Consider the following 23657-nt stretch of genomic DNA (forward strand, 5'->3'; position numbering starts at 1 on the left):
CACATAATAAGAAAAATTAAGACATAAATAAGACTTGTGCACGTGTTTGCTGCTGAGGGTGGAATTGAACTCGGGTCTCCTAGCTGTGAGGCTTGTGCACTAACCACTCGTCCGCCGTGCAGCCCTACTGGAAAACATGATGGAATACAAAAATTAGGGTGGGGGTACACCCTGGACTGGTGGCCAGCCAATCACAGGGCACATATAGACAAACAACCATTCACACTCACATTCATACCTATGGACAATTTGGAGTCGCTAATTAACCTAGCATGTTTTTGGAATGTGGGAGGAAACCGGAATACCCGGAGAAAACCCACGCATGCACGGGGAGAACATGCAAACTCCACACAGACATGGCCGAGGGTGGAATTGAACTCGGGTTTCCTAGCTGTGTGGCCTGCGCGCTAATCACTCTCCGTCGTGCAGCCTCAATAGTGTTGTTTGTTAACCAAAAAACGTGTTAACCGGGGCGGATGTTAACCAAGGTTAGCATGTTTTTTTGGTTAATTTTGAAAATTTAGGCCAGAATTTTGTGTGCACTTAAGCCTGTGTCTTGTTGGGAGGAAACCGGAGAAAACCCATGCATGTACAGGGAGAACATGCAAACTCCACACAGAGATGGCGGAGGGTGGAATTGAACCCTGGTCTCCTAGCTGTGAGGTCTGCGTGCTAACCACTTGCCCGCCGCGTAACCTAGTTTCCAACTTTCACCATAAAATCGCTGCTTATTTTTCCAAACAAAACACCCACAAATGACCCCTGGGCCGCACTTTGGACACCCCTGCATGAAATAATCACAAGATATATGACATCTTTTCTGCTTTTAACCCAACTTTCTTATTCCTAACCGCTGAAAAGTGGACAAGATTACCGCAAATAATACTTTGCTCAACGGTGGAGGCAGACAGCTCGGCTTTCGGATAGTTTTCACGCATCCTGCACCAACCTGCCCGCCCACGATGGATTGGTGGCAGCGTCTCGCCAGATGAAAAGCATTATGTTCTGAGACACGGACTCAGACGACTGTTGTTCCGACTGCGTCAGACGGAGTAGAAATACCCGACATGACAGCTCGCAGACAAGGAAACTTTAGTAGCATCCTGTCATGACAGCCCGTCTTTTGTCAAGAAAGTGTGCAGGAAGTGTATTGGAGGAACAGAGCAGCTCGCGCACTCGTGCGCTCGTGCACTCGTGCGCTCTCCAACCATAACAGGAGTGTCATTTCTGGCCTGGGGACTGGCAACGACATCTGTATATTCACACACACACGCTCCAGTCGCTCTGACTAAAGTCACTGAGCCAGTCATCTTGCGTCACGCCAGTTTACTGTCTCACATAACCGCTTCTACCTCCGCTGTCACTCAACGTTGCCCACTTGGCGTCTGGAAGGACGCAGACGACTGCTCTTAAAAAAAACAAAGCGCTAATGAATGACTCCATAATGGACATATCATTAAAAAATAAATAGCGGTTTTTTATTCAACTAAAGTGGGGTAGAAAAGTGATGGAAAATTTGTTTTTATTTCATCATGTTCCATTTTCCAGTGCACGGTGGACGAGTGGTTAGTGCACAGGCCTTGCAGCTAGGAGACCCGAGTTCAATTCCACCCTCAGCAGCAAACACGTGCACAAGTCTTATGTATGTCTTATTTTTTCTTATTATGTGCACTATATTGGGTAATAGGAGCTTAAAGGTGACTATAGGGGTGTTATTTCAAGTGTAGAGGGCTCTAATAATATAAAAAAAAGTGTTTTTAGAAAGGTTGTAACCAGGTTTTATGTGCTCTAACTGTGAAAATATTTCATTCATAATTAAAGAATCAGGCGGCACGGCGGGCTAGTGGTTAGCGCGCAGACCTCACAGCTAGGAGACCAGGGTTCAATTCCACCCTCGGCCATCTCTGTGTGGAGTTTGCATGTTCTCCCCATGCATGCGTGGGTTTTCTCCGGGTACTCCGGTTTCCTCCCACATTCCAAAAACATGCTAGGTTAATTGGTGACTCCAAATTGTCCATAGGTATGAATGTGAGTGTGAATGGTTGTTTGTCTATATGTGCCCTGTGATTGGCTGGCCACCAGTCCAGGGTGTACCCCGCCTCTCGCTTGAAGACAGCTGGGATAGGCTCCAGCACCCCCGCGACCCTCATGAGAAAAAGCGTTAGAAAATGAATGAATGAATGTTTTCCAGTAGGGCTGCACGGTGTGGGAGTGGTCAGTGCGCAGGCCTCGCAGCTAGGAGACCGGAGTTCAATTCCACCCTCAGCAAATACATGCACAAGTCTTATTTATGTCTTTTTTTTCTTATTATGTGCACTATATTGGGTAATAGGAGTGTAAAGGTGACTATAGGGGTGTTATTTTAAGTGTAGAGGGCTCTAATAATATAAAAAACAGTTTTTAGAAAGGTTGTAACCAGGTTTTCTATGCTCTAACTGTAAAAATATTTCATTTATAATTAAGGAATCTTGATGGAAATTAACTTATCACAGGTTCAATTCCACCCAATTCCACCTCGGCCGGGTACTCCGGTTTCCTCCCAACAAGACATAGGCTTAAGTGCACAGAAAATTCTGGCCTAAATTTTCAAAGTTAACCAAAAAAACATGCTAACCTTGGTTAACATCCGTCCTGGTTAAGACGTTTTTTGGTTAACAAACAACACTATTGAGGCTGCACGGCGGAGAGTGATTAGCGCGCAGGCCACACAGCTCGGAAACCCGAGTTCAATTCCACCCTCGGGCATCTCTGTGTGGAGTTTGCATGTTCTCCCCGTGCATGCGTGGGTTTTCTCCGGGTACTCCGGTTTCCTCCCACATTCCAAAAACATGCTAGGTTAATTAGCGACTCCAAATTGTCCATAGGTATGAATGTGAGTGTGAATGGTTGTTTGTCTATATGTGCCCTGTGATTGGCTGGCCACCAGTCCACCTGAAGACAGCTGGGATAGGCTCCAGCACCCCCGCGACCCTTGTGAGGATAAGTGTTAGAAAATGAATGAATAAATGTTTTCCAGTGTTTCCCACCATTTTTGGATGATTGAGGTCAGAGGCACTTTTGCATTCAATAAATTACTCATAATCAGCATTCTTCAGGAAGGACATCCGGAATATAAAGTGCTAAAGCCAAAAATCAGTATGCGGATCAAAAAGATCCACTGTGGCGACTCTTTTGCCAAAGCATCAAAAGCGCCAAGCTTCACACCAATCAGGCGCACCAGCCAAGTCCGAAGTCCAGCTTCAGCCTTCCTATTCCACGTCACGAGGCATCACTTCATCGTCTGAATCATATCCACAGTGGAGATTTGCTTCTGACAATTGTCATGAAACAGCGGCCACCCATTTCCTGTTGTTGTCACTCCATCACCCGGAGGTAGAGAGAATGCTGGGGTGGTCGTGACCTCCTGCCAGCCATGTTTGTCCTTGCGGAGGAAATAAGAAGCTTAGAGAGGATGACAAGAGGCCGAGTGCTTGCCTTCTGGTGACTGGAGACGAGATAGCCACCCAGTGAAGTGAAGTGTACAGGTGGGAGCCGTTTAGGACATTTTGGGAGCACAACGTCGGGTGGTTACGATTTATTTTTACTCATTTGCTAACAAAGACGTTTGCTAGTGAATTAAATCACATACGGATTCTTCTAACGGAAAATTGATTTATATATCTTTATGGGTGTCTGCACGGTGGCCAAGTGGTTAGCACGCATGCCTCACAGCTAGGAGACCCGAGTTCAATTCCACCCTCAGCCATCTCTGTGTGGACTTAGCGTGTTCTCCTTGTGCATGCGTGGGTTTTCTGCAAAAACATGCTAGGTTAATTAGCGACTCCAAATTGTCCATAGGTATGAATGTGAGTGTGAATGGTTGTTTGTCTATATGTGCCCTGTGATTGGCTGGCCACCAGTCCAGGGTGTACCCCGCCTCTCGACCAAAGACAGCTGGGATAGGCTCCAGCACCCCTTGCGATCCTGGTGAGGATAAGCGTTAGAAAATGAATGAATGTTTTGTTTTAGGCTGCACTGTGGTTGAGTGGTTAGCGCGCAGAACTCACAGCTAGGACACCAGGGTTCAACTCCACCCTCGGCCATCTCTGTGTGGAGTTTGCATGTTCTCTCCGTGCATGCGTGGGTTTTCTCCGGGTACTCCGGTTTCCTCGCACATTCCAAAAAAAACATGCTAGGTTAATTAGCGACTCCAAATTGTCCATAGGTATGAATGTGAGTGTGAATGGTTGTTTGTCTATATGTGCCCTGTGATTGGCTGGCCACCAGTCCAGGGTGGACCACGCCTCTCGCCCGAAGAGAGCTGGGATAGGCTAGAAAATGAATGAATGAATGCATTTTTTTATTCCATCATGTTTTCCAGTAGGGCGGCACCGCGGTCGAGTGGTTAGTGCGCAGGCCTCACAGCTAGGAGACCCGAGTTTAATTCCATCCTCAGCAGCAAACACGTGCGCAAGTCTTATTTATGTCTTATTTTTTCTTATTATGTGCACTATATTGGGTAATAGGAGTGTAAAGGTGACTATAGGGGTGTTATTTCAAGTGTAGAGGGCTCTAATAATATAAAAAAAACTGTTTTTAGAAAGGTTGTAACCAGGTTTTCTATGCTCTAACTCTGAAAATATTTCATTTATAATTAAGGAATCTTGATGGAAATTAACTTATCACAGGTTCAATTCCACCCTCGGCCATCTCTGTGTGGAGTTTCCATGTTCTCCCCGTGCATGCGTGGGTTTTCTCCGGGTACTCCGGTTTCCTCCCACATTCCAAAAACATGCTAGGTCAATTAGCGACTCCAAATTGTCCATAGGTATGAATGTGAGTGTGAATGGTTGTTTGTCTATATGTGCCCTGTGATTGGCTGGCCACCAGTCCAGGGTGTACCCCGCAGGAAAAGCGGTAGAAAATGAATGAATGAATGAACAACTTCATGTCCAAAATTCCAAACTATCCCTTTAATCCCATTCTGGTTCTCCTATCAAGTCTCACTGATTCCCCCATTGTCATGACATCCCCATACATTTGCACATACTTCAAAGAAACGGCACCAGAGGTGGAAGGGGGGCATAAAATGAGACTCATGCGGCCTTGGCACATCTGAGAAATGGCACATCACCCACAGTATAGCTTGTTTGAGAGCCAGATGGTGCCCAGTGTTATCTAAGAGGTCTCCCGGCACATCCGCCACCTTATTACAACCAAAATCTGCATGCACAAATGATCCTTTGCAGCAGGAAAGGACGACTTTGATAATAGTCAGAGGGCAAGTGGGGGGCAAGAAGGAACACAAATAATAACAAAATTTGCATCACGCAAACGAGTATAGATTGGAAAGCGCACGTGCATGGCCGGTTTGGCATTGCTACCTGGGGGGCAGGGGGGGCATAGTAATATAATACAAAGTAAAAACCAAAAGGTTTTAGATTAAGGTTAATCCACATATACATCGCCTACGGATTTTGTAAGTAAGTGGTTGTCAGTGTAGCATGCCGGCAAATTACAAGCTCACCGACGTCTGGAGTTGCTAGTAGCCTTTTTCTACCACAATCTATTTGGTATTTTATTTAAATATGGGTACTTGTAATGACCATATTTCGACTAAAATTTCGTCAACATTGTCTGCATGCAGTAAATGTGCACCTACGTTACCGCAGTTTGAGTTCATACGCAGTAAGTCAGGGGTCTCCAGCTAGTCGCTCATGAGCTAACAGTAGCTCCTAACCACTTTTCTCCAGAGAGTTTATTCTTTTATCATCAAGTCTTATACCGACAAAATCAGAAAGTGGGTTTCGGCAGTAGTCCGGAAGTCCTTTGGAGCGCTTGTAAGTGTGATCAACCAATCACCAATAGCTCCTAACCACTTTTCTCCAGAAGGTTTATACATTTATCATCAAGTCTTATACCGACAAAATAAGAAAGTGGGTTTCGGCAGTAGTCCGGAAGTCCTTTGGAGCGCTTGTAAGTGTGATCAACCATTCACCAATAGCTCCTAACCACTTTTCACCAGAGGGTTTATTCATTTATCATCAACTCTTATACCGACAAAATCAGAAAGTGGGTTTCGGCAGTAGTCCGGAAGTCCTTCGGCGCGCTTGTAAGTGTGATCAGCCAATCACTAATAGCTCCTAACCACTTTTCTCCAGAGGGTTTATTCATTTATCATCAACTCTTATACCGATAAAATCAGAAAGTGGGTTTCGGCAGTAGTCCGGAAGTCCTTCGGAGCGCTTGTAAGTGTGATCAACCACTCACCAATACCTCCTAACCACTTTTCTCCAGAGAGTTTATTCATTTATCATCAAGTCTTATACCAACAAAATCAGAAAGTGGGTTTCGGCAGTAGTCTGGAAGTCCTTCGGAGTGGGAGTGCCCGGAAATACAAAAAAACGGAAATACAGCTGGAAAAGGTGCAGATTCAGATGCAAAGTCCACAAGGTACACCCCTAATGGAGATCAAAATCAGAAATTTGACCTCCATCTAACTCAGGGGTCTCAAACCAAAGCGGCCCGTGGGCCAAATGTGGCCCGCAGGACACTAGTTTGAGGAAAGTTTAATGTTAGTGCGGCCCCCGCGCAAGTTTGATATGGATGCTGTATGGTATCATGTACCCAGAAAAAATTATTACGTTTGATTAATGTTCATGTTAAAGGTTAAATAACTGTTAATAGTTATCCTCCCTATCCGTGTGGAAGTGGTAAGTTTTTGGCTATTAAAGTTGAAAGGAAATAACTTGAAGGCTACCGTTTAGGTCGCTAGCTCTCTAGTTTGCGAGTTAGCATGTGTCTCAAGACCCTGCAGTTGCGCAATATGTTGTAAATAAAAAGAGTATAAATGTGACTATAGTCGTGTTTTGTCATGTCTACAGGGCTCTAATAATGCTTTGTTCATTTTAATCTGAAAAAAATCATTTGTCTACCCACCAACTATATGTGCTTTCTTATGTTTTTATTATTTGCTGTTTTTTTATTATTATTATTATATTTATTACTGATTTATTTTCTTTATTCTTGATTTGTTTATTTATTTTTCATCTTATTTTGTGCAGAAAAATAAAAATTAAGATATTTGAGAACAGTGGAATCTTTTATCAGAGCTTTTATTGTAGAAAATCCGAACCAAAGCACTGAAAAAGTTTGTATATTTTTCTGTTTTTAATAAATGCGTTTTTTGGGGGGGGGGAAACCTGATGTGGCCCAGTCTCACCCAGACCCTAGCTCCAGTGGCCCCCAAGTAAATTGAGTTTGAGACCCCTGATTTAGCTGGAGTCCTAAGCCTAGAAGCTCTACAGGCATCCAGTAACTATTATTATTATGAATTATTTGAATGAACAGAACATAAGCCTTCCAAATTTATGATAGTTCAACCATTTCTTAAAAGCAACAGGATTAAAAATAAGTGCGTCCTTGGGAGTGCCATGCAAAGACGCAAAATATAATAATTATTCATACACTTCAGATGGAGTGTCATCCGGCTGGCTCGCATTTGAACAGTACACCACCATCCACAGCAAAGGAGTATAAGTCGTGCATGACTAGTTTTTAGCATTCTGCGTGACAGCAACGAGAGGCTATTTCAGAGTTCTTAAGTTCTTACCCTTGTTATAATCTTCAAAAGCGTTAGAAATCTCCCCTTCACGACATTTTGCCAATGTCTGCCAAGCACTTTTTTTGCTTGAGCAACTCCAAGTGAAAGAGTGTAGGACACCAAAGGATTGAAGTTTCTTAAGGTGGCTATTCTGGCAGCTCTTGTTGCTCAGTTGTGGAAGAACTCTTTGTGTGTCGTAGGGATGAAAATTGAAATTGGAAATTTAGCACACCGACCTACAATACCGGATTTGTTGTCACAAGTTGTTGCCCCGGCATGCTTTACGTCCCTGATACCTTTTTTGGTTGGTTCTGGCAAGCATTTAACCTTGTAATGCGTTTTTGGACTCCTATAGAGCAGCTACACAAAATAACCCGCACATAAAGCTTTCTGGATCTTCCAGATTCATTTCCCAAGCCGCAACACTGGGTGAATAAACAAAAAAAACCTGAAAATACCAAAAAAAATAGCACTCACATCCACGCTTAAAGGGGACCTGTTTATTTTTCTATAGAGCAGCTACACACAATAACCCGCACAGAAAACTGAAATACTATGCAAAACTGGAAAAACAGAATCTGCACCTATTCCAGCTGTATTTCCGTTTTTTGTATTTCCAGGCACTCCCACTCCACTGTGGTTGATCACACTTCCAAGCGTTCCGAGGACTTCCGTACTACTGCCGAAACACACTTTCTGATTTTGTCGGTATAAGACTTGATGATAAATTAATAAACTCTCTTTAGAAAAGTGGTTAGGAGCGATTGGTGAGTGGTTGATCACACTTCCAAGCGTTCCGAAGGACTTCTGGACGACTGCCGAAACCCACTTTCTGATTTTGTCGGTATAAGACTTGATGATAAATGAATAAACTCTCTGGAGAAAAGTGGTTAGGAGCGATTGGTGAGTGGTTGATCACACTTCCAAGCGTTCCGAAGGACTTCTGGACCACTGCCGAAACCCACTTTCTGATTTTGTCGGTATAAGACTTGATGATAAATGTGATTGGTCACACTCCCAAACGTTCCCAATGACTTCCGATCGTCCAGATTTTGCACATTTTAAACCTTGTAGTTCAGAAGGACAGTAAATGCAACACAATGGATCCCTGCACATCCACATTCACTCAGATTAACACAGTTAAAGGGGACCTATTATGCTCATTTCTGACCCTTTCTATTGCGTTTTGGACTCCTATAGAGCAGCTACACACAATAAACCACACATAAAGCTTTCTGGATCTTCCAGATTTTGCACCTTTTTGTGCAACAGTTCCATGGATTTTCCTATTTACGACCACAAAAAACACGACCCATTTAATTAATTCCCCCCATGAACCGCCGCCAGGCATGCCAACTCCTATAGAGCAGCTTCACACAATAACCCGCACGTAAAGTTTTCTGGATCTTCCAGATTTTGCACCTTTTTTCACAGCGGTTCCATGGATTTTCCTATTTCCGCCCACAAAAAACACGGTCCATTTAATTGATTCCCCCCATGAACCGCCGCCAGACACGACAACTCCGTCGGGGCAGGTTCATTTCCCAAATCGCAACACTGGGTGAATAAACAAAAAAAAACTAAAAATACCAAACAAAAATACCACTCACATCCACGCTTAAAGGGGACCTGTTTATTTTTCTATAGAGCAGCTACATACAATAACCCGCACAGAAAACTGAAATACTATGCAAAACTGGAAAAACTGAATCTGCACCTATTCCAGCTGTATTTCCGTTTTTTGTATTTCCGGGCACTCCCACTCCACTGTGGTTGATCACACTTCCAAGCATTCCGAGGACTTCTGGACTACTGCCGAAACCCACTTTCTGATTTTGTCGGTATAAGACTTGATGATAAATGAATAAACTCTCTGGAGAAAAGTGGTTAGGAGCGATTGGTGAGTGGTTGATCACACTTCCAAGCATTCCGAAGGACTTCTGGACCACTGCCGAAACCCACTTTCTGATTTTGTCGGTATAAGACTTGATGATAAATGTGATTGGTAACACTCCCAAACGCTCCCAATGACTTCCGATCGTCCAGATTTTGCACATTTTAAACCTTGTAGTTCAGAAGGACAGTAAATGCAACACAATGGATCCCTGCACATCCACATTCACTCAGATTAACTCAGTTAAAGGGGACCCATTATGCTCATTTCTGACCCTTTCTATTGCGTTTTGGACTCCTATAGAGCAGCTACATATAATAACGGCACATAAAGCTTTCTGGATCTTCCAGATTCATTTCCCAAGCCGCAACACTGGGTGAATAAACAAAAAAAACCTGAAAATACCAAAAAAAAAATAGCACTCACATCCACGCTTAAAGGGGACCTGTTTATTTTTCTATAGAGCAGCTACACACAATAACCCGCACGGAAAACTGAAATACTATGCAAAACTGGAAAAACAGAATCTGCACCTATTCCAGCTGTATTTCTGTTTTTTGTATTTCCAGGCACTCCCACTCCACTGTGGTTGATCACACTTCCAAGCGTTCCGAGGACTTCTGGACTACTGCCGAAACTCACTTTCTGATTTTGTCGGTATAAGACTTGATGATAAATGAATAAACTCTCTGGAGAAAAGTGGTTAGGAGCGATTGGTGAGTGGTTGATCACACTTCCAAGCGTTCCGAAGGACTTCTGGACCACTGCCAAAACCCACTTTCTGATTTTGTCAGTATAAGACTTGATGATAAATGTGATTGGTAACACTCCCAAACGCTCCCAATGACTTCCGATCGTCCAGATTTTGCACATTTTAAACCTTGTAGTTCAGAAGGACAGTAAATGCAACACAACGGATCCCTGCACATCCGCATTCACTCAGATTAACTCAGTTAAAGGGGACCCATTATGCTCATTTCTGACCCTTTCTATTGCGTTTTGGACTCCTATAGAGCAGCTACACACAATAACTTGCACATAAAGCTTTCTGGATCTTCCAGATTTTGCACCTTTTTGTGCAACAGTTCCATGGATTTTCCTATTTCCGACCACAAAAAACACGGTCTGTTTAATTGATTCCCCCCATGAACCGCCGCCAGGCACGCCAACTCCAATAGAGCAGCTACACACAATAACCGGCGCATAAAGCTTTCTGGATCTTCCAGATTTTGCACCTTTTTGTGCTACAGTCCATGGATTTTCCTATTTACGACCACAAAAAACACGGTCCGTTTAATTGATTCCCCCCATGAACCGCCGCCAGGCACGCCAACTCCTATAGAGCAGCTACACACAATAACCCGCACGTAAAGCTTTCTGGATCTTCCAGATTTTACACCTCTTTTCACAGCGGTTCCATAGATTTTCCTATTTCCGACCACAAAAAACATGGTCCATTTAATTGATTCCCCCCATGAACCGCTTACGTCCGTTTTGTGCCCTGATACCTTTTTTTGGTTGGTTCTGGCAAGCATTTAAACCTTGTAGTTCAGAAGGACAGTAAATGCAACACAATGGATCCCTGCACATCCGCATTCACTCAGATTAACTCAGTTAAAGGGGACCCATTATGCTCATTTCTGACCTTTTCTACTGCGTTTTGGACTCCTATAGAGCAGCTACACACAATAACCCTTCCATTCATTCACATAAAGCACTCAATTGTAATCTGATGCATGTTCAAATGAAATAAAACCATTACCATTTCATAATTATAAATGAGGACTTGCTCTTGAGTACTTTCCGTTCTTTTTGCTTATGCCCGGCAGCCAAAAAAACAGCGTGAGTCAACTGTGTGTCAGTTAAGTGGAGATGGAGCCACAGCACATTGTGGCATCATGTGTGCATCATCACCATCCTGCAACATCCCTTTTTCTTCCTCTGTGGTATTAGGCTCTGCAGTCCCCCCCACCCCCCCCTTTTTCTCCTCTCCACGCTGCATACTTCTCACAGAACACCTTGGCTACCAGGCAACTAAATATAGTGAGTGGTGCAGACAGGCTTGGCCGTATAACGAATGGCAAGGAAGGCGGGGCGGGAGCAGCGATAGCACGGGCACGGCGGCGCAAACCGTGACAGAAAACTGAAGCGCTCGCCTCCACGATAAAAGATAAATGCCATGCAGTAACAGAGGCAAAAAGGATATTGCATGCTGTTAAATCAAATTATTCCATTTCTAGAATATGATATATGGAATATATAATATCCAGTACTTGGTATTCTTCAGACATTGGCACGCAGCAAATGGCATGCAGCTTGTACACGCAACATCAAATACCATGCAGATATAGCTCAAGGGGGAGGGGGGGGGGTTGTGCAGCATAGGGATGAGCAATCTGATTGTATGGGCTTTGACATTAGGGTCTTTCTTTTTGTCCTTCATTTTACGTTCTTGCTGTAAGTTGCCAATTAAAAATGACTGCTTCTGAATTAAAGTGCAAAACGAGCTCACCTGCTCCCGTTTTAGGTCTTAAACGTTACAAACTGCTCATACGAGGGTACACGCATCTAACTAAGTAAGTAAGTAACTGACATTTCTCTGATGTACATTTGTCCAATGTCAAATTCATTATAGTTTCCTCTTTCACAGAAATTAATTTTACGATTAAACTAAGAGTTCAAAGACGACTTAATTGGTTCAACTTTACCATGACGATAACAATATCACCATATTTTCCGCGACTTCCATATCAAAGTATATACCGTATTTTCTGGACTATAAGTCGCACAAGGCCAAAAATGCATCATTAGGTAAAAAAAACATACATAAGTCGCTCTGGAGTATAAGTCGCAGGAACAGCCAACCTATGAAAAAAAGTGGGACCTGTAGTCCGGAAAATACGGTAATTTAACAAGGAAATGAAACCAACAACAGCAAAAAAAAAAAAAAAACTATCAATTTTACAAGAATGAAGTGAAAATATAATCTAATTTGTGCAATTTTAGTAGCAGAAAGTTTGATATTAAAGTCCTAATATTATGAAACACAAACAAAACAACAAATAAAGTTGCAATTTTTGGAATATTAACTGCGGGAAAACGTATAGCGTATTTTCTGGACTATAAGTCGCCCCAGAGTATAAGTTGCATAAGGCCAAAAATGCATCATTAGGTAGAAAAAAAACATACATAAGTCGCTCTGGAGTATAAGTCACAGGAACAGCCAACCTAGGAAAAAAAGTGCCACTTATAGTCCGGAAAATACGGTAATTTAACAAGGAAATGAAACCAACAACAGCAAAAATGAAAAAAAACTATCAATTTTACAAGAATTAAGTGAAAATATAATCTAATTTGTGCAATTTTAGTAGCAGGAAGTTTGATATTAAAGTCCTAATATTATGAAACACAAACAAAACAACAAATAAAGTTGCAGTTTTTGGAATATTAACTGTGGGAAAACGTATACCATATTTTCTGGACTATAAGTCGCTCCGGAGTATAAGTTGCACAAGGCCAAAAATGCATAATTAGGTAGAAAAAAAACATACTGTACATAAGTCACTCTGGAGTATAAGTCGCAGGAACAGCCAACCTATGAAAAAAAGTGCCACTTATCGTCCGGAAAGTACGGTAATTTAACAAGGAAATGAAACCAACAACAGTAAAAATGAAAAAAAACTATCAATTTTACAAGAATGAAGTGAAAATATAATCTAATTTGTGCAATTTTAGTAGCAGAAAGTTCGATATTAAAGTCCTAATATTATGAAACACAAACAAAACAACAAATAAAGTTGCAGTTTTTGGAATATTAACTGTGGGAAAACGTATACTATATTTTCTGGACTATAAGTCACCCCAGAGTATAAGTTGCACAAGGCCAAAAATGCATAATTAGGTAGAAAAAAAACATACATAAGTCGCTCTGGAGTATAAGTCGCAGGAACAGCCAACCTAGGAAAAAAAGTGCCACTTATAGTCCGGAAAATACGGTAATTTAACAAGGAAATGAAACCAAAATGAAAAAAAAACTATCAATTTTACAAGAATAAAGTGAAAATATAATCTAATTTGTGCAATTTTAGTCGCAGAAAGTTTGATATTAAAGTCCTAATATTATGAAACACAAACAAAACAACAAATAAAGTTGAATTTTTTGAATATTAACTGCGGGAAAACGTATACCGTATTTTCTGGACTATAAGTCATACAAGGCCAAAAATGCACAATTAGGTAGAAAAAAACATACATAAGTTGTGGCGTATTTTAGCTTCTTTAGCTTTACTTTGTCTCCTTGTTTAATAATAATAATAATAATAATTAAAATTAAAAAAATAATAATAACAATAGCTCGCTCTGATGGTTAATTACACATTTTTTGACTGATGAGATTTTCACTCCGGAGCAATTTATAGTCCAGAAAATACAACCAATGTAATATGAATTATTAAAAGGATTGGCAGAAAAGTGAACGTTGGATCAGTGTTAATGAAGTATTGAATTCATGGATTAATTTGCAAGTACCTGAAGACACATAATACATTTTGGCCCTCTGCCATTGTTACCCATAAAACAGAGTCTCCTTAAATGATTATAAACTTGTTACTTTAAGAGATGAAACGTGATCCACAAAGCAACAAAGCCCAGCATCTGTAAAGAATGCCCGCTATTCCGGTATAAGTCATCAAATATTCGACAATGTAATCGAAGAACGCATAACACGGGTGCCGTTCATCTGCTTGCATGTACAATATCTCGAAAATGTCCTTCACTACAACGATCCGCTCATTGGAGAAACGGTGCGAGTGAATTAGTCGTTAAATTGATCCTCCAATGTCACTTTAAGACTCAATCAGCCATAACTAAACTAATTAAAAGGTCCTCATCGGGGCACTCACCCAGAACCCCGAGACGATAGTTGATTGTGATGACAATGACGTTGCCGTAGCTGGAAAGGATGCTGCCATCAATCATGTTGCCGGTACCCTCCATGAAGGAGCCGCCGTGAATGTAAACCATGACCGGCTTTAGCCCGTTCTCGTCGTGGATATCTGCAAATATGACAGGAAAACACAGACAAAGCTTAGAATTTGGACATTAACGCTACTGATACAACCACACTGCTGGTCCATAACGCTTTTTACATAATTACTGTTTTTACATAATTAACAGCATCAGAACAGCAGGACACGCTCCAGCAAATACAAATAGACATTCTGTAGACAGTGAAAGGGTGAAGGAAAATACATTTCTGGGAATCACAATAGATGAAAATATGATCTGGAAACCTCATATTACAAATATACAACATAAGGTGGCCAGAAATATTTCAATATTGAACAAAGCAAAATTTGTTCTTAAATCAGAAATCACTCCACACTCTTTATTGATCTCTGGTTCTACCATATCTTACTTATTGTGTGGAAATATGGGCTAATAACTATAAAAGCAATCTTCACTCGCTAAATGTACTGCAAAAAAAGGCCAGTAAGGATAATTCATAATACCGCCTACAGAGAACATACTAAGTCCTTATTTCTAAAATCACAAATACTTCAACTTGCTGATATAGTTCATCTTCAAACAGCTAAAATAATGCATAAGGCTAAAAATAACCAATTAGCTAAAAATGTCATCCAATACTTCTCTACAAGAGAGGAGAAATATGATCTCAGGGAAGAACTACATTTGAAACACTTATATGCTAGGACTACGTTAGCGTTAGCATAGCATTTCAGTATGTGGAATCAAACTATGGAATGGATTGAGTAAGGAAGTCAAACAATGCACAACGATGAGCCAATTCAAGAAACAATACAAGCAGTTGATGTTTGCAAAATTAAATTAAATTAAATTAAATTAAATTAAATTAAATTAAATTAAATTAAATTAAATTAAATTAAATTAAATTAAATTAAATATTAGGAAAGCAGGAAGTGAACAAATTTATAATAAATTATATAATTTATTTTATAATTTTATTTTATTTTATTTGAACATTTAATTTAATTTATAAAATAAAATAAAATAAAATAAAATAAAATAAAATAAAATAAAATAAAATAAAATAAAATAAAATAAAATAAAATAAAATAAAATAAAAAGTGAAAAAAACACAACTTAAATTATATTAGGAAAGCAGGAAGTGAACAAATATAACAGTACCAGATGGCGGGGTACGATTTAATAAGCTTTGCTTCTTCCTACTCCTTTTGGACATGTGGAACTGGGAACTGATTATGTGATGCATTCAATTGTAATCTGATGCATGTTCAAATGAAATAAAACCATTAACATTACCATACTATATTTGGCATGAAATAATTATAATGAAGCCATTTTGTCAGAGGCCGTTATGTCTATGGGAGTTTCACTTGTTACGTCTGAGGTCGTCGTGTCTAAGGGAGTTTAGTCTGACTCTGTTTTGTCTGAGTCAGTTATGTCTGCTGCGGTTATTTGTGAAGCTGTTTTTTTTTCTGGTGCCGTTAAAGTATGTCTGAGGGAGTTTCCTCTGAGTCTGTAATGTCAAAGGGAGTTTCATCTGCTGTGGTTAGTTCTCAAGATGTTTTGTCAGAGGTTGTTTCAGTCCCAGGGAGTTTTTGTTTGAAGCGTTCTTGTCTGAAGCCGTTATGTCAGATGGTGTTTCCTCCAAGTCTGTTATGTCTGAGGGAGTTTGGTCTGAGGCCATAGTGTTTAAAGGACTTTGGTCTGGGTCTGTCGTGCCCACTGTGGTTAGTTCTGAAGCCATTTTTCCAAGGAGTTTCCGCTGCCAGTTTTCTGATGCTGTTTCTATGACTCTGCTATGTCTAAGGGAGTTATGTCTAAGGGAGTTCCGTCTGACTCAGTTTCATTTGAGTCAGTTATGTCTGCTACGGTTATTTCTGAAGTTGTTTTATCCGATGCCGTTATGTTTGAGCAAGAGTCTGTTATGTCTGAAGTTGTTAGTTTGTCCAAAGGAGTTTTTGTCTGATGCCGTTATGGTTAAGGGACTTTTGTTTGAGTCTGTTATGTGTGAGGATGTTTCCTCTGAGTCTATTATGTCTGAGGGAGTCCAAGGAGGTTCCTCTGCCAGCTTTCTGGTGCTGTTACGTCAGAGGAAGTTTTCTCTGACTCTGCTATGTCTAAGGGAGTTATGTCTAAGGGAGTTATGTCTAAGGGAGTTCCGCCTGTTTCATTTGAGTCATTTATGTCTGCTGTAGTTATTTCTGAAGTCGTTTTATCCGATGCCGTTATGTTTGAGCGAGGTTCCTCTGAGTCTGTTATGTCTGAAGTTGTTAGTTTGTCCAAGGGAGTTTTTGTCTGATGCCGTTATGGTTAAGGGACTTTTGTTTGAGTCTGTTATGTGTGAGGAAGTTTCGTCTGAGTCTGTTATGTCTAAGGAAGTTTGGTCTGAGGCCATAGTGTTTAAAGGACTTTAGTCTGGGTCTGTCGTGCCCACTGTGGTTAGTTCTGAAGCCATTTTTCCAAGGAGTTTCCTCTGACTCGGTTTCATTTGAGTCATTTATTTCTGCTACGATTATTTCTGAAGTATGAGTGAGGAAGTTTGGTCTGAGGAAGTTTCGTCTGAGGGAGTTTGGTCTGAGGCCATTGTGTTTAAAGGACTTTGGTCTGGGTCTGTCGTGTCCACTGTGGTTAGTTCTGAAGCCATTTTTCCAAGGAGTTTCCTCTGTCAGTTTTCTGAAGCTGTTACGTCAGAGGAAGTTTTCTCTGACTCTGCTATGTCTAAGGGAGTTATGTCTAAAGGAGTTCCATCTGACTCAGTTTCATTTGAGTCAGTTATGTCTGCTGCAGTTATTTCTGAAGTCGTTTAATCCGATGCCGTTATGTTTGAGCGAGGTTCCTCTGAGTCTGTTATGTCTGAAGTTGTTAGTTTGTCCAAGGGAGTTTTTGTCTGATGCCGTTACGGTTGAGGGACTTTTGTTTGAGTCTATTATGAGTGAGGACGTTTCCGTTTGAGTCTGTTATGTTTGAGGGAGTTTGGTCTGAGGCCATAGTGTTTAAAGGACTTTGGTCTGGGTCTGTCATGTCCACTGTGGTTAGTCCTGAAGCCATTTTTCCAAAGAATTTCGCCTGCCAGTTTTCTGATGCTGTTACGTCATAGGAAGTTTTGCTATGTCTAAGGGAGTTATATCTGACTCTGTTTCATTTGAGTCAGTTATGTCTGCTGCGATTATTTCTGAAGTTGTTTTATCCGATGTCCTTATGTTTGAGCGAGATTCTTCTGAGTCTGTTTTGTCTGAAGTTGTTAGTTTGTCCAAGGGAGTCTTTGTCTGATGCCGTTATGGTTAAGGGACTTTTGTTTGAGTCTGTTATGTGTGAGGAAGCTTCGTCTGAGTCTGTTATGCTTGCTGCGGTTAGTTCTGAAGCTGTTTTTTCCAAACCTGTTAGGGAGTTTCCTTTTGAGTCTGATACCATTATGTCCAAGGGGGTTTCATTTGAGTTCATTATGTCTGGTGTGGTTAGTTCTGAGGCTGTTGTCAGATAGAGTTTCCTCCAAGTCTGTTATATCTGAGGAACTTTGGTCGGAGTCTGCTAAGTCTGAGGCCGCTAAGCCCAAGGGAATTTCGTCTGAGTCAGTTATATCTAAGGAAGTTTCTTCTGAGTCTGTTGCATCTGATGCAGTTCTTCGGAGTCTGTTACATCTGCGTCTGTTATGCATGAGGGAGTTTTGTCCGAGTCTGTTATGTCTGAGGTCCTTAGTCTGAGGGACTTTTGTTTGTTTTTGTTACATTTGTTTGAGTCTATTACATCTTGAAGCGGTTAATTTTTTCGCCGTTTTGTCGGAGGCTGTTATGTCCGAGGCAGTTTATTCTGAGTCCAGTATGTTTGAGTCCGTTATGTGCTAGGTAAGATGCAGTTATTTCTGAATCAGTTTTGTCTAATATTGTTATGACTGAGGGATCATTTTCTCAAGAAATCTAGAGTTCTGTTTTTTTTTTAAATACCATTATAAAATTGATGTTAAAACTATAAACCAAACCCTCCAAAACATACCACAGATAATTGTAGAACCAAAGCTAGTTTTTAGTCGTATCATTTTAACATGACGACACGGAGTTGCTTGAAACAATTCTGCAGACTGATAAGAATTGTCAATCGCTTTAAGCTGGCAATCTCCCCATCTGTCTCCTCTCCAGTTCTGCCTGTTTGGTCCTGTTGTGTAATTTGCAGTTAAAGCAGTTGTGATTAAGACTGCTGATTAGTCAATATGTGGGCGGTGATTATAAACGCTTCTGCACTAAAGCAAGGTAAAAGGAGAACCTTGAAGTGGGTCATCACTTAACATATCCATTGGAAGCATTTGGTCGGTACTGGAAAAGAATCATTGGGTTTTTTGGTCTTGGTGTAAAGTTTAATTTATACTTAATATGGAAATTTGGGAGAAAACAGAGTACCTAAAAAAAAAAACCAATGAGATGTCCAATGGAAAACCAAACCCAGATCTTGCCAATCTTTTGACTGTGTGGCAGTCTTTTGACATGCTAACTACTAGCTCTTCCTTTCTTTCATAAAGGGTAGCCTATGCTGAATGAACTAGCTGACTATTTGACCTCAAATTGACCTGTGTAGGCTACAGTATCGTCCAGTAATAATTAAGTTTTGGTGTGTGACCCTGAAAGTATTGGAAGGAGAGCTGGCATCGGTTCTGGCCACCCACGTTGGGGTAGAAAATGGAGGGATGGATTGAAATGCATAAGAATATATTTATATTTAGAACGTTATTTTGTAACTCTGACTTACATACAGTTTTACTTTTTTATAAAAAAATATTTATTAAATTAATTAAAATTTATTTATTTATAAAAAAATATTTATTAAATTTTATTTATTTTGTTAAAAAAGTTGACTACAATATTACAATATTTACTATTTACAATTTAGTATCATACCCTGTGAAAATGTAAAAGATCGTGATAAAAAAAATGTAACTATTATATTAACTATTATATATATTATTATATATATTATATTCTGTAAGACCAAGCTCCAAATCTGGTGAGACAGGGCATTTCAATTCAATTCAAGAAACAATACAAGCAGTTGATGTTTGCTAAATACAAGGATGAAGAGTCTTGAACCAGTCATGATGTGCTATATATATCACTATATTGACACTTACTATGGTACCCATTATGTCATTGGATGCTCATATCACCTCCTATTTCGGTATGAGGTACATTATTTAAAAAATAAATAAAAAAAATTAAAAAAAAAAACTTAAACTGTATTATGGAAAGCAGGAAGTGAACAAATGTAACAGTTACTGATTGTAAAAGTACCAGATGGAGGGGTAGGATTTAATAAGCTTTGCTTCTTCCTACTCCTTTTGGGCATGTGGAACTGGGAACTGATTATGGGATGCATTCAATTGTAATCTGATGCAAGTTCAAATGAAATTAAACCATTACCATTACCATAAGTGTACTGTGTAGAATTGTGAATGGTCAAAACCAAGTCAACGACATAATATTGGACTAGAAACACTTGTATCTGTTTTAAACTTGACAAGAAGGATTTGCAAAGTTTTCAACCTGAAAGGACAGGAACGCTATTTCCTTGCGATCGTCCACGACATAAAACAGCGGGACACAAGAAAGCAACAGTGACAGGCTATTAATCACTGATGTGCCGTCGGTGAGTGCCTCCGCTTTACTAATGTCCCTGCATCTATTTTACATTCCCCAAGCAAGGTGGCGGCGGGGACAGCATGGAGCCTTGGGGATGAGGTGCGGCAAGAAGCAACCTCCAGGCTGGACCGGCGTTCTGTGAATTCTGTAAATAAATTGCACACACGGTGCGCAGTGCAGCAGTATAGCTAGCTCCTGTTTGTCATGCACTCGCACATTAAGAAGAGGTCCAGCCGAGCGGGTGTGGGCAGCAGAAACAACCTTGAAGCAGCAGACGAACATAAAACAAAAATGATGCCATTAAGTTGTCATCAGCTCGAACTGATATGATGCTTGCTGCAGGCCGCAACAGTCTCCGAGGAAACCCATCAAACCGGGTCGGTTGTTCATTCGTCCAATTGACTTCGGCATTCGTCATTTACCCTACCGTTATATTGCTATACAGTAAAGTCTTGTTATATCGATATCGGTTATATCGATAGTACTGCTTATTACGATACTATTTTCATTTCCCGGCAAATTTCTAGTCTTTTATGATATAATTAGTTCCGGTTAGTACGATACCCGGTTATTACGATAATCCGGTTACTACAATGCCCTTTTCATCTCCCGCCAGCCAATTTGGTCTGCTTATATCGATACAAAAGCAGCTTAAAGCTGAATCAATATTTGCTTAAGGATTTCAATACCACCATTAGCGAAATCTGTAAACGGCGTATTGTTTGATTTTCGACTAACACCGTTTCGGCTTTTCCACCGACGGACGGTAATTAGAGGATTACAGGTAATTAATATGAGGTAAGTATTAAACAATCTTTGAAGTAAAGGAGTAAATATTTGTATAATTTAGAGGGAAGATTCAGTGAATAGACTTAGTGTTTTCATGACGAGGATGATGAGGATGAAGAACCAACTGACATAGCATACACAACTATTCAAACGAAGACACAAGCGTACAAATACATGTATTTAATTGTGTTGTATTCAGATATCTTTTTATCGCCTGCAATAATCACTGTTTTTCATATGTACATGCTGGCGTTCGTGGTTTCTCTCGTGTGTATAGAACAATGTCGAGTGCCTTATTGCCCACGTTTATCGGATATATGGATAGTCCGGTTATATCGATATTTTTTCCGACTCCTGAGAATATCGATATAACGAGACTTTACTGTATTGCTTTTATTTCCTATAGAGAGGCCCAAGAGTCATTTAAGTACACATTACCTATAGGACAGGTCTATAACTTGTATAGGGCGGGTATCGGGACATGAAGTCATCATCAGACTTTTATGTACGGAATGTTCTATTTGGATCCTTCACCATAATCAATAAATTGCACGGTAAATAAAACCATTTTGCCGGCCGTGATAAATTGACATGCGTGCTTGTGGGCGCTAGCGAGTGTACACACCGAGTAAGCAAACGCAAATGGGTGATTCTCCTGGGCAAATGATAGTATTCACATCCCATCCATCCATTTTCCTCCGCTTATCCGGGTCCGGGTCGCAGGGGCAGCAGTCTTAGTAGGAAAGTCCAGACTTCCCAGTCCCCGGCCACCTCCTCCAGCTTCACCGGGAGGACACCAAGGCGTTCCCAGGCCAGCTGTGAGACATAGTCCCTCCAGCGTGTCCTCGGTCTGCCCCGGGGCCTTCTCCCGGCTGGGCATGCCCGGAACACCTCACCTGGGAGGCATCCGGGAGGCATCCGGACTAGATGCCTGAGCCACCTCAACCGACTCTCGATGTGAAGGAGAAGCGGCTCTACTCTGAGCCCCTCCCGGATGGCTGAGCTCCTCACCCTATCTCTTAGGGTGAGTCCAGCTACCATACGGAGGAAACTCATTTCAGCCGCCTGTATCCGCGATCTCATTCTTTCGTTCATGACTCAAAGTTCATGACCATAGGTGAGGGTGGGAACATACGTAGATCGACCGGTAAATTGAGAGCTTTGCCCTCCGGGTCAGCTCTCTTTTCACCACGACGGTCCGGTACAGCGACCGCATTACTGCCGAGGCTGCACCGATCCGTCTGTCGACCTCACGCTCCCACTTTCCCTCACTCGTGAACAAGACCCCGAGACACTTAAACTCCTCCACCTGGGGCACGACCTCATTCCCAACCCGGAGGGAGCACTCCACCCTTTTCCGACTGAGAACCATGGTCTCTGATTTGGAGGTACTGAGTCTCATCCCAGACGCTTCACACTCAGATGCAAACCGTCCCAGTAAACGCTAAAGGTCACAGCCCGAAGAAGCCATAAGAACCACATCATCTGCAAATAGCAGAGATGAGATGTTAAGGCCCCCGAACTGGACTCCCTCAACACCTTGGCTGCGACAAGAAATTTTGTCCATGAAAATTGTGAACAGAATCGGTGACAAAGGGCAGCCTTGGCGGAGGCCAACGTTTACCGGAAACAGGCTCGACTTACTACTGGCAATGCGAACCAGACTCCTGCCCCGTTTGTACAAAGACCGGAGAGCACCCACGAGGGACACGGTCGAATGCCTTTTCCAGATCCACAAAACACATGTAGACTGGTTGGGCAAACTCCCATGCACCCTCAAGCACCCTTGTGAGGGTGTAGAGCTGGTCCAGTGTTCCACGACCAGGACGAAAACCACATTGGACCTCCTGAATCAGAGGTTCGGCCAACGGCCATACCCTTCTCTCCAGCACCCTGGAATAGACTTTCCCAGGGAGGCTGAGGAGGCTGAGGAGGCTGAGGAGGCCCGAGAGTCATTTAAGTACACATTACCTATAGGACAGGTCTATAACTTGTATAGGGCGGGTATCGGGACATGAAGTCATCATCGGACTTTTATGTACGGAATGTTCTTTTTGGGTCTGTCACCATAATCAATAAATTGCACGGTAAATAAAACCATTTTGCCAGCCGTGATAAATTGACATGCGTGCTTGTGGGCGCTAGCGAATGTACACACCGAACAAGCAAACGCAAATGGGTGATTCTCCTAAAAGGGCAAATGATTTTTGAATTGCATAAACACGATCTGATGTCCATTTTAGCCTATTTGCGCATTGTCATTTGTGACAAAACGTTTATGACAAAGACAATGGAATGAATCAAATAGAATGATGAAACTGTTGTGAAATCTGACACCTCACTGTGCACCAAACATATTTTGGTGCAACTAAAAAATATGTACACTCATTAAACGTAAATGTAATACTGTCATTATGATTTTCATTTAAGTGCAATTATTTTCATTGGGGTGTTTTTGTTTGTATATTTGATTATGTTGTTCATTCATTTGTTTATTTTCTACCGCTTTTTCCTCACAAGGGTCGCGGGGGTGCTGGAGCCTATCCCAGCTGTCTTCGGGCGAGAGGCGGGGTACACCCTGGACTGGTCGCCAAACAACCATAGACAAACAACCATTCACACTCACATTCATACCTATGGACAATTTGGAGTCGCTAATTAACCTAGCATGTTTTTTGGAATGTGGGAGGAAACTGGAGAACATGCAAACTCCAGGGTGGAATTGAACCCTGGTCTCCAAGCTGTGAGGCCTACATGCTAA

At 41.4% G+C, this 23657-nt stretch overlaps 1 protein-coding gene across 2 annotated transcripts in view; it reads right to left on the minus strand.

Annotated features, from left to right (window-relative positions):
- The window catches only part of nlgn4xa (neuroligin 4 X-linked a), a 108464-nt gene that overhangs the window by 52354 nt on the left and 32453 nt on the right, over positions 1-23657 (minus strand). For both annotated transcript variants that reach the window (XM_058050613.2, XM_078796955.1), the window contains one exon: positions 14378-14530. In XM_058050613.2, the coding sequence (XP_057906596.2) occupies positions 14378-14530 (153 nt within the window). The remainder of the gene's footprint in view (positions 1-14377; positions 14531-23657) is intronic.

Source organism: Doryrhamphus excisus, linkage group LG15 (assembly GCF_037039965.1).
Source record: "Doryrhamphus excisus strain RoL-2023G ecotype Guam linkage group LG15, RoL_Dexc_Guam_v1.1, whole genome shotgun sequence".
In the NCBI taxonomy this organism is placed as follows: domain Eukaryota; kingdom Metazoa; phylum Chordata; class Actinopteri; order Syngnathiformes; family Syngnathidae; genus Doryrhamphus; species Doryrhamphus excisus.